This window comes from Leptodactylus fuscus, chromosome 6 (assembly GCF_031893055.1).
Source record: "Leptodactylus fuscus isolate aLepFus1 chromosome 6, aLepFus1.hap2, whole genome shotgun sequence".
Classification (NCBI taxonomy): domain Eukaryota; kingdom Metazoa; phylum Chordata; class Amphibia; order Anura; family Leptodactylidae; genus Leptodactylus; species Leptodactylus fuscus.
Genome location: NC_134270.1, coordinates 70032366 through 70044814, shown reverse-complemented (window position 1 = coordinate 70044814; position 12449 = coordinate 70032366). Strand labels below are relative to the sequence as shown.

The 12449-nt window shown below is 42.1% G+C and overlaps 1 protein-coding gene across 2 annotated transcripts in view; it reads left to right on the top strand.

The window, feature by feature from the left end:
* The window catches only part of LOC142210769 (myosin-binding protein C, fast-type-like), a 74892-nt gene that overhangs the window by 22083 nt on the left and 40360 nt on the right, over positions 1–12449 (top strand). For both annotated transcript variants that reach the window (XM_075280178.1, XM_075280177.1), the window contains exons 6-10: positions 121–238; positions 3287–3332; positions 3439–3501; positions 5728–5906; positions 10953–11085. In XM_075280178.1, coding sequence (XP_075136279.1) covers positions 121–238; positions 3287–3332; positions 3439–3501; positions 5728–5906; positions 10953–11085 — 539 coding nt within the window. The remainder of the gene's footprint in view (positions 1–120; positions 239–3286; positions 3333–3438; positions 3502–5727; positions 5907–10952; positions 11086–12449) is intronic.

The window sequence follows — 12449 nt, the reverse complement described above, 5'->3', positions numbered from 1 at the left end:
ATCGTCCTTGTTTTTTCATACCATACAAGTCAGTAATGTGTTTTGGTCAATAATAGGGACCGTCCAGCCAGAAGGGAGGCAGAAGGATTTGTGGGATACTGATGTAATGTATTTTTGCAGATATATCATTTTGAACTGAAAATTTTGAAGGCAGTTGTCGCAGATGGAGGTGGATACAGATGTGAAGTGGTTTCCAAGGACAAATGTGATAGCGTTTCTTTTAATATTGACGTGGAAGGTATGGATCACTAATATAAAAAGTAACCTCAGACTGAGCTAACTTCCATTTTCACATGTTTATTGATGTATGTTGTGTTATACACTGATAAGTAAAAGGGTAACAATATTTTGAACTTTTGACTTTCAGGCTCCATATCTCACCATCTATTAAAGCTTTGAACATGAGACTACCATCATTTTATAGACAATTATCTTGGCTATCAAATACATCAATTTGTCATGTAACTGCATTGTTACTGTTTTGCTCTTCATGGTGGAAAAATCTTGTATTATACTTCTCTAATAGCTCAGTGTGTTATTAGGCAAAACATAAGAGTCAACGAGTCGGCTGATCAAAAGGTCTATCAGTTCTTACACGACAAACATAGCAGTGGTATGCTACATAACAGTGACATCACAGATGTCCAAGCAAGCACTGGGCAATGCCCATTACGCAAGTCTACAATGGTTTCCCAAAAAAAGGTGAAGAATCCTTGACTTCAAAATTGTCATAAGAAGTGTCAGCTCAAGTTTTCAACAAGTTGAAAACTGGATAGTAGAAGATTGAAATTGGGTGATTTAGAGATGAGACGAAAGTCAAAAGACTGGGCTGTGATTGGTTCAAATGGTTCTGGAAGGAACAGAGGAAAAGAGGGCTAACATACCGAGAAATTGAGGGAACTGACAAGTTTGGTGGAGGAAGCCTGATGATATGGGGTTATTTCATAGCCAAATGCATTGGATACTTGACCAGGATTGATCGTGGTTTCAATGCTGAGCTATATGTGAGTATCCTACAAGATGAGTTATTTCGTACACTTGAGTATTATGAGTATGAAAAGAACGACATACAGGATAATGGCTCAAAGCTTACATCGAGATTAGAAAAAAAAATGGTTCAATGACAAAGAAGTAGAGGTGCTGAATTGGCCCCCACAGTCACCAGAAGTCAACCTACTCGAACACTTGTGGGTAGAATTGAAGAAAAAGTTGTTCTTGTACCCAAGTGAGTTGACCAGTATGCACCAACATTGGGAATGTGTAGAAAAGACCTGGGATCAGATTTCAGTCAAGTCATGCTTGAATCTGATTCAGGATTCAGGCAGTGTTGAAAGCCAAAAGTTGATTTACAATGTAATAAAAATTTAATTTAGATTTTTAGGAGCTAAACAATAACAATGCGGTTACATGACAAGAATCTACATAACTGGTCATATGCTAAATAGTTGCAAGTCAAATCGATGTATGAGATAGCCAAGATGATTGTCTATTAAATGATGTAGTCTCATGTTTGAAGCTGTAGTGGATGGGGAGGTATGGAGTCTGGATGTTGTTCAAAACATTGTTACCCTTTTGCTTGTCAGTGTATTTATGAATGCAATTTCCCTTGTTTGAAGATATATATCAAACTTTCACACTGGCTAAAATTATGCCATTTTTCCCATGTTAGGGCCTGTGTGCACTTGTGATGCAACTTTTTATGACATGAAATAAAACAATTTTTCAACTTTTCATAAATGTCATGAGAAAACAGCAACCTGCACATAATACATAATACCTAATTTAACAAAACAATGGAAATGTCTCTAATTTATGGTGTAATTAGTTAATACATGTGTCGCACTACAGACTAAACACTATTCTGGAGTAAAATACAAAAGAGAAAATCAAATAAAAACATTGATACAATGGAGCTTTTTTTTAATTTAAAACAGACCTATGTCAATCACACGTTATACATAGAAAACACAACTAGGCTGGGGCAGTTTAAGCACACGGTCCCCATAGTCTATGGTGGGGTCTGTGTGCTTGCCGTGTGATGCCCGCACAAATCATGTGGACAGACAAGTAGATGGTGAACTACTTTCCTGTCCGCATGATCCCTGCGGAGATCTGGTGGCAAGCACACGGACCCCATTATAGTCTATGGGGTCCGTGTGCTTTCACTAGCACACCGATTGCAGTTGCGTTCGGTATTCCGTTCGAGGGGTCCTCATGCGGACTCCACCTGACGGAATACAAACGCTGATATGAACGAGGTCTTAGGCTATGTCAACACATTGAGGAAAAGCTGTATTTTCTTGTTCCTGATTTTGCTGTGTGTTTTTTTGTTTTTGTTTTTTTTTTTAACCAAAGTCAATAGTGGTTTCAAAATGAATGGAAACAATAAAGGAAGCGCTCATATTTCTTCATTCTTCTCAATCCACTCCTGGATTTGACTAAATAAAATACAGCAAATTTTGCAACATATAAATGGAACTTTTCCAAAACATTTGGCCCTAACTTTAGGGCCCCACGTGGAAACACAGCTTTTTCTGTTGAAGATTTAGATTTTTTTTTTATCCAAAAGAAATGGGAAATATATAGAAGCTCTTATACTTTTACTTTTTGCTCAATCCACTACTGGCTTTGGTTCTAAAAATTGCAACAAAATCAGCAATAACAAATGCTGCTTGAAAACCTGTTTGTTTGGGGTTTGGTTTTTTTTTGCTTTTTTTGCATATTTTGCTTCGTTATTTTGAGCCAAAGCTAGGAGTGAATTTAGCAGAAAGCAGAAATATAACTGCTTTCTATTTATTTCCCATTGCTGTTGAAGCCACTCTTGACTTTGGCTCAAAAAATGTGGCAGAATATGCAACAAAAGTTGCAGTTTAAGACTAAGGTCCCACATTGCAGAAACACAGCTTTATTTGTTGCAGATTTTGCTGCTTTTGGATTTTGAATCCGCCTCCAAAAAACGCCTCCCATTGACTTCAATGGGAATGGTTCACTTCTTTTTTCCGGTAGCGTTTTCCGCTCGCAGAAAAAAGAAGCAAGCTGCCCTTTCTTAGTGGATTGTGCCTAATCCGCACTGCATTGGCATCCAGTCGCGGCTAACTGTTTTTTGGACCAGATTCTGAGACGGCCTCCGCGTCAAAATCCGGTCCAAAAAACCCAGTGTGAACTTACCGAAACTCTGGCTTGCTATATGAGGTTTTAGGCTTAACCAACTGTGCCATAGTTATTTAACAATTATTCATTCTCTGATCAACCACTGACAATGTTACTACCAAAAATCTCTTTTCAGCTGCGGCAACAGATCAAGCACCCTTATTGCAGACTTTTAAAAGGACGTAAGCATGTTACACATTTTATATCTATTACATATTATTTTTACTTTTATGCACCTTTATTTTGCCAATATGTAATCCATTTTGTATTATCTAAAATCAATTCTAGAGGTGAACAAAAAAAGGATGATAACGCCGGAGAACTTGACTTCAGTGGACTGCTTAAAAAAAGGTAACCAAAGACACATGAAGAAAATGTCTAAGGAGCTAGACATAAACACCTCTGACCTAATACTATATTTGTGTGTCTGTCTATGGCTGATAAAATAACATCATGACATGACATCATGACAAGTTTGATAGGGAGCCTGTGACTACCAATGTCCGTGACTTTACTTTCCATTTTCATCATAGTCAGTTGCACTATGTGCATTTAGCCATGTTCATTTCTCTATTATGCATTTCTCTATAGGAGACCCTGTCCCAGATTTTGCTTAAGGCTAAGGCCACATATGGTGTCCCGCGGCAAAAAATCGATGTGGGAAAAATTGCTGCGGCAACAGCATCGCTTTAGACAGAAAGAGGTTTCCTCTGTTGACTTTCTGTTTCAATTAGACCTATGTGGAAACCGCCTCCATAGGTATTATTCACATGTTGCAATTTCCAAAACTACGCCATGTGTCCTCAGCATTGTTTTTACCACAAAGTGGGCATGGGATTTGCTAGAATCCCATCCACTTTAACTGTAAAACGCCAAGTTTTTTCTGCATTGTTTCCACTGCAGGCAAGTTACAGCATTTACACCACGTGGGGCCCCATCCTAACATTAGCGGAGAGAAAAGTCCTACAAAGAGGACTCCTCTTTCCTTCAGTTTCAGTATTAAAAAACAAGCAGAAATCCGGCAAAACCTATTATAGTCTTTATAGTAACAGCTTTTTAAGCACACATGTTCTCTGTCTTTTGGGGGCCCCATGCAGACCTGAAGGACGGAAACCCAAATGCTAGTGTGAACCAAGCATTAGTTAGATATATCTATAAACCTTTAAGGATTAGGCTGTTGTGGTCCTTAAAGAGGTTGTTCAGGCTAAAAAAAAAATTTTAAATTAAGCTGAGGGAGCATGCTGCACTACTGCTGCATGGCTATCTTCTTTTGCGGAAGTCCTGTGATGTCCCGGGTCCCGGGTCCCTTCTTCTGAGGCGGCTGTTTGGCCTCAGCAGTCACATCAATCAGTGGCCGTAGCGGCCTCAAGAAGGGACCCAGAGACGTCAGAGGTAGAAGCTGCAGGTCCAGACCGCATTTGGAGGCATCGGAGCACCATGAACAGGTGAGGTTTTTTTTTCCACCTCTCTCTGCTTAAATAAAAAATAACATTTTAGCCTGGGTAACCCTTTTAAAGAGGACCTTTCATGTCCTTGGGCACATGCAGTTTTATAAATCGTTAGGGCTAGTTCATACGTGATGTGGTAGAGCGGATTTTGACACTGAGAGTGACGTGGGGAGCCGCCTCACTCTCGGGTCAAAACCCGCCTGCCACGACTGTTGCAGCTTCCGACAGTCGCAGCTTCCCCCTCTGGAGTCGTTGAGCCGCAAAATCCTACTGAAGAAAGGGCAGCCCGCTTCTTTTTTCCGTGAGCAGCAACATGCCACTCACAGAAAAAAGAAGCCTGGCGGTCTCCATAGACCACCATTGTGAGGGGGCGGATTATGACGTGGATTACGCGCCATAATCTGCCCCCTCTGTGCCCGTGTGAACGGGCCCTTAGAAAGCCGACAGTGCACTGAATTCAGCACACTGTTGGCTTTCCCATTATGTGCCCTGTGGGAAGAGCTATCGGTGCCGTTACTGATAGCTCTTCACTGTCAGAAAGGCATTCCTGATAGTCTAACTGGGAACATCCCTCCTGAAAGTACTGTGTGTAGCGCTATAATGTGAGGGGGCGTTCCTTACCGCCTAGACATGACGCCGCTATCACTACAGACAATAACACCTCTATAGATAACACCACTGACTCATCATTGAATCCACTAATGACAATAGATGAAGTCACTACTTATCAACTCCCCAACTTTGGACAGAACATGCCTACAAAAATGTCCCTTAGACTTTAATGAGCTACATTCTGTTGCTGCCTATGACCATGAGAATGCTGTAATTAATATCACTAAATGTTAACAGAACAGCTGAGAAGATGAGGAAAGGAGACAGTCCCCAAAATAATATACAGAAATTAAAATAACAATATCAAATAATAATAATAATAATAATAATAATAACAACAACAATGGGGTTGATAATATTTCTGGAAACTATATTCCAAGAAAGAACAAAATTTATTAAGACTTATGTTCTGTATTATAGTCTTAATTAAGTTCCTGACTGGTGATGAACAGACATATTTTTCCTTTTCCTATATAACCGCGCCAGTTTGTTACATTATATACTGTTCCATTATCAGAGAAGAAAAGAAAAAAGAAGGTGATGAACCAGAAGGAATTCCTCCTGATGTCTGGGAAATATTGAAAAATGCAAAACCAAGCGAGTATGAAAAAATTGCCTTCCAATATGGTGTAACTGACCTCAGAGGTATGCTGAAACGTCTGAAGAAGGTGAAAGTGGAGATCAAGAAAAGTGAAGGTAAAGTCCAAGTAGAGATCCAAATTCAAAATGATGAGTTTAACCTCTCGTTCACATCTGCATTTAGTAATCCGTTTGGGGAGTCCGCATGGGGAACCCCCAAGTGGACTACCGAACGCATTTGCAAGCGGTGTACAGTGAAAGCACACAGACACCATAGACTATAATGGCGTCCGTGTGCTTGCTGCGAGATCATGCGGAGAGGAAAGTAGATTGTGAAGCACTTTCCTCTCTGCATGTTCCTTGCAAAGATCTCATGGCAAGCACATGGACCCCATCATATTCTATGGGGATCCGTGTGCTTTCACTGCACACCGCTTGCAAATGCGTTTGGTATTCCATTTGGAGGGTACCCATGCAGACTTCCCTGAACAGAATACATACTCAGATGTGAACGAGGGGTAAGTTTGACAGGCTGGTAAGAACGCATTGGATGTGTATACAGTATTCATCACCTTACGTGCATTTTGTCATTTGTTTCTCCAGTACGAATGAAATTAAACAAATGAGTAACTCTGCAGTAACGCTGCTCTCATCCTGTGTATACAGTTCCTATGTATACCACTGTATTATTATATATACCTTCTGCCATATATTACTTCATTATTCCTTTCTCTCTTCTAAGTTGAATTTAAAAAAAACCCCTATGTATATAGCATATAGAAATTTTTCCAGAAAATGAATTGTTTCAACCAGAAAATTATTGCAATTATACGTTTTGCTATACACATATTTATTTCCTTTGTGTGTATTAGAACAAGACAAAAAAAAAGTGAAAAAAAACCCCCAAAAATTATATAACATCACAAAAAACTCCAAAAGAGGTCCAGACACCACTCTCATAATTCAATGGGAGGTTCTAAAGTGTGACATGAGGGTGTCCTGATCCAACATGACACTAGAATTAAATGTGAAGCAGACCAGAAGCTTCCATTCCTTATGCAAACTTTAAATTCTTTGGTAACACAGCACAAGCAAACACTCTGAGGGTAAGTTCACATGGGGGTTTTTTGTATCGGAACCTGAGGTGAAGGCCACCTCAGGTTCCGATTCAAAAACCGGGTAGCCGCGTCTGAAAGTCAGTGCACTGCATTGGCATCCAGCCACGCACTCTGCTCCAGATTAGGCCCAATGAATGGGCCTAGTCCAGGGGAGGGTCTGTCTTCAGGCCGAATCGCGAGGTGACAGCCTGAAGAATGAGCATCTTGCTTCTTTTTTCCGGGAGCCAGAAGAAACGGCTCCCGGAAAAAGACCTCAGCGACTCCCACTGGTTTCAATGGGAGCCGTCTTTCTGGTCAGGGTTTTCAGGCCGTATTCGCCTCAAAACCCTGACCAAAAAACTCCATGTGAACTTATCCTAACACTCAACACTTACTTCCCTCAATATGTCATGACTCATGAGATTAGGACATTACTTGAGCATATAACTTATTGAGCATATAACTTGGCGACAGATAGTTTGCACTGACTGATGCACCCTGAGTCTGCAAGACAGTTGGAATTTCTTTGGAACATGATTTGGGGCTGCTTATCCACCATCTGGAGTATCCTGTGTTGCAACCTTTCATCAATTTTTTTTCTTCTGTCCACATCTAGGGAGATTAGCTATAGTGTCATTGGTTGTAAATGTCATAATTATTAGAGATGAGCGAACAGTGTTCTATCGAACACATGTTCGATCGGATATCAGGCTGTTCGATGTGTTCGATTCGAATCGAACATCACGTGGCAAACTCCAAAAAAATTTGATTCCCCTCCCACCTTCCCTGGCGCTTTTTTTGCACCAATAACAGCGCAGGGGAGGTGGGACAGGAACTACGACACCGGAGGCATCGAAAAAAATCGGAAAAAGTCATTGGCTGCCGAAATCAGGTGACCTCCATTTTAGACGAATAGTGGATTTCAAATCCGAGTCATATGAGAATGTGAACTTTGTGACTAAGAGACAGAGATAGCTGTACAGGCAGGGATAGCTAGGGATAACCTTTATTTAGGTAGGAATGTTATTAAAAATAACTTTTTGGGGCTCTATCGGGTGTGTAATTGTGATTTTTATGACATAAACTTTTTCCAATAGGAATGCATTGGACAGCGCTGATTGGCCAGAGTACGGAACTCGACCAATCAGCGCCGACTCTGCTGGAGGAGGCGGAGTCTAAGATCGCTCCACACCAGTCTCCATTCAGGTCCGACCTTAGACTTCGCCTCCTCCGGCAGAGCCAGCGCTTTTTGGCCGAAGGCTGGCCAATGCATTCCTATGCAAATGCAGAGACTTAGCAGTGCTGAGCCAGTTCTGCTCAACTACACATCTGATGCACACTCGGCTCTGCTACATCTGATGCACACTCGGCACTGCTACATCAGATGTAGCAATCTGATGTAGCAGAGCCGAGGGTGCACTAGAACCCCTGTGCAAACTCAGTTCATGCTAATAGAATGCATTGGCCAGCGCTGATTGGCCAATGCATTCTATTAGCCCGATGAAGTAGAGCTGAATGTGTGTGCTAAGCACACACATTCAGCTCTACTTCATCGGGCTAATAGAATGCATTGGCCAGCGCTGATTGGCCAGAGTACGGAACTCGACCAATCAGCGCTGGCTCTGCTGGAGGAGGCAGAGTCTAAGATCGCTCCACACCAGTCTCCATTCAGGTCCGACCTTAGACTCCGCCTCCTCCGGCAGAGCCAGCGCTGATTGGCCAAAGGCTGGCCAATGCATTCCTATGCGAATGCAGAGACTTAGCAGTGCTGAGCCAGTTCTGCTCAACTACACATCTGATGTAGCAGAGCCGAGTGTGCATCAGATGTGTAGTTGAGCAGAACTGGCTCAGCACTGCTAAGTCTCTGCATTCGCATAGGAATGCATTGGCCAGCCTTTGGCCAATCAGCGCTGGCTCTGCCGGAGGAGGCGGAGTCTAAGGTCGGACCTGAATGGAGACTGGTGTGGAGCGATCTTAGACTCTGCCTCCTCCAGCAGAGCCAGCGCTGATTGGTCGAGTTCCGTACTCTGGCCAATCAGCGCTGGCCAATGCATTCTATTAGCCCGATGAAGTAGAGCTGAATGTGTGTGCTAAGCACACACATTCAGCTCTACTTCATCGGGCTAATAGAATGCATTGGCCAATCAGCGCTGGCCAATGCATTCTATTAGCGTGAGCTGAGTTTGCACAGGGGTTCTAGTGCACCCTCGGCTCTGCTACATCAGATGTACATCATCTGATGTAGCAGTGCCGAGTGTGCATCAGATGTAGCAGAGCCGAGTGTGCATCAGATGTGTAGTTGAGCAGAACTGGTTCAGCACTGCTAAGTCTCTGCATTCGCATAGGAATGCATTGGCCAGCCTTCGGCCAATCAGCGCTGGCTCTGCCGGAGGAGGCGGAGTCTAAGGTCGGACCTGAATGGAGACTGGTGTGGAGCGATCTTAGACTCCGCCTCCTCCAGCAGAGCCAGCGCTGATTGGTCGAGTTCCGTACTCTGGCCAATCAGCGCTGGCCAATGCATTCTATTAGCCCGATGAAGTAGAGCTGAATGTGTGTGCTTAGCACACACATTCAGCTCTACTTCATCGGGCTAATAGAATGCATTGGCCAATCAGCGCTGGCCAATGCATTCTATTAGCGTGAGCTGAGTTTGCACAGGGGTTCTAGTGCACCCTCGGCTCTGCTACATCAGATGTACATCATCTGATGTAGCAGTGCCGAGTGTGCATCAGATGTAGCAGAGCCGAGTGTGCATCAGATGTGTAGTTGAGCAGAACTGGCTCAGCACTGCTAAGTCTCTGCATTCGCATAGGAATGCATTGGCCAGCCTTCGGCCAATCAGCGCTGGCTCTGCCAGAGGAGGCGGAGTCTAAGGTCGGACCTGAATGGAGACTGGTGTGGAGCGCTCTTAGACTCCGCCTCCTCCAGCAGAGCCAGCGCTGATTGGTCGAATTCCGTACTCTGTCCAATCAGCACTGGCCAATGCATTTCTATGGTGAAAAGTTAGCTTGCGAAAATCGCAAACTGACAGGGATTTCCATGAAATAAAGTGACTTTTATGCCCCCAGACATGCTTCCCCTGCTGTCCCAGTGTCATTCCAGGATGTTGGTATCATTTCCTGGGGTGTCATAGTGGACTTGGTGACCCTCCAGACACGGATTTGGGTTTCCCCCTTAACGAGTATATGTTCCCCATAGACTATAATGGGGTTCGAAACCCATTCGAACACTCGAACAGTGAGCGGCTGTTCGAATCGAATTTCGAACCTCGAACATTTTAGTGTTCGCTCATCTCTAATAATTATGTTGGACAAAAGAACATCAAGATCTTTGGAGATGGACTTGTAACTTTGAGAGTATTGATAATTTTTGGTTCTCAAATCATCAAACACTTCTCTTCTCCTCAATCTGATCTCCATACTTAGTCTGGCACACACAGACACACAATGCAAAGATTGAGTCGACTTCTCTCTTTCTTATCTGGATTCAGGTATGATTTTTATATTGCGCACATCTGTTACTTGCCACGGGTGAATTTGAATGAGCATCACAAGCTTGAAACAAAGTTATTTACTCACAATTTTGAAAAGGTACCAACAATTTTTTCCTGCATATTTTTGGAGTTTTGTGTGAAATTGTGTCCAATTTGCCTTTTTTTCCAGTTTTTTTTCTGTGTTTTTCCAATTCACACAAAAGAATTAAACGTATGTAACAAAATGTATAGTTGCAATAATTTTCTGGAAGAAATACCTCATTTTCTGGAAAAATTTCAGAGATGCCACCACTTACAGCCATGACTGTAATTCCACATTTCCCTTGCAGTGAGCACTGCACAAGAATCATTCTACCTGCAACAGGCAAAAACAGATAGCTCAGTGGTCCCAAACAAATAACCTATTAAAGCACATTAAATCATATATATATATATATATATATATATATATATATATATATATATATATATATTGTTTAGTTGTAAGAGTTGCTAGGGTTGCAAAACTCAATCATTGTTTTGTAGATATATTTAATATGACATATTTTTAATATTTTATTTTGACCCTTTTAGCATTTACTAAGAAACTGGACCCATGTCATTCAATAGACAAGGGACAAAGAATTAAAATGATAGTGGAGGTTTCCAACCCTGATCTTCCAATGAAATGGTTTAAGAATGGGCAAGAGATTAAACCAAGTGCCAAGTAAGTGACAATAAATCCTTATTCTCTTTACCAGTGTAACATAGTTTTCAGATAAAACCAGTGATGTTTGCGATGAGACTGGACAAATGGACAGGTATATTATTGTGTATGTATGGCCAGCTTAAATTTGGTATGCATTCTCTGCATTCACATAAATAAGAGATTACAACTTTTGTCTCCTTTACCTGAGTACTCATGAGAAATGTATTTAAGGCTATGGCCCCACGTAGCAGGCCGCAGTGAGAAAACGCTGCAGGATAAACCATAGCAGAAACACTTTGCGTTTTTTTTTTTACTGCATTGCTTTTTACAGCGTTTATGCCACATGGAGCCTAAGGCTTCACATCATAAAAATTCACTTGATCATTACTGTGATTCGTTCTTCTGTTGCTGTAAATATAGGGATAGTACATTTGGAAGTGTTACATATGAATATGGAAATTTCCTCAATATAGAACATTCCTGTAGAAATTTGTAAAAGTTGTGTTTATCTATGTTGCATTTTTGGGTTAAAGGGGTTTTCTTGCCAAAAATTATTTAAAAAAAAAAAAAGTTTGTCAGTACTATTAGTGGGTTTATAAGTGCACCCAAATACCTTTAGCAGAGCTTTGAGTGATATCTGGCTTTGTCTGGGAGCTTCTGGCACCATCTGCATTTGTTTACATGGAGTAGCTTCCTGTGCTTCTAGTCTACAACTACCATAATGCTTTGCTCTTTCCTTCTCTCACTCCCTCCCTCTCACACTCCTCCACCGTCTCCCTAGCTAGGCCGACCCACTACTAGCCTTTCCCAACTAACTAACTCAGCCCACTCCCCAACCACATCAATTTTTCCTGTCTTCCTATTTCTTCTTCCTGACATCTGCCTGAAGCAGAGGTGAGGCTGGCTCCGTGCTGCAGGCCCCCACGCTGCCTGAGGCTGGGTCCGACGTCACTTCTGGAAGTGATGTCAGGGCTCAGCTCCCGACCGGAAGCAAGAGAAGCCGGGTAAGTATTATGTGTTAGATTCCCAGGCACTATTGTGCGTGTTCGGGGGCCCTAGCACACATCAGAAGAGGAGCCTTCTCTGAATGACATGTCGGGCCCGGGTCCAGAGGTGATAAGTACAATAGGGCTGGGGGAGTTAGGCCTTTACACTGACGTAATCGGTCATCAGTATTATCCATATTCTGACCGTTATATCAGCTGAAAGGTAAAAAATGTAATATATGTCAGTTACATGACCTACATATATTACTCAAAAACTATAGAATATGGAATAAAAAGTTACATTAGAAATTTGGAGGGGGGCATGGGGACTTAGAAATTGTTAATTTATCCAGACAACCCCTTTAAGTCTGAAAAGCAACACATGTAATTATTGTT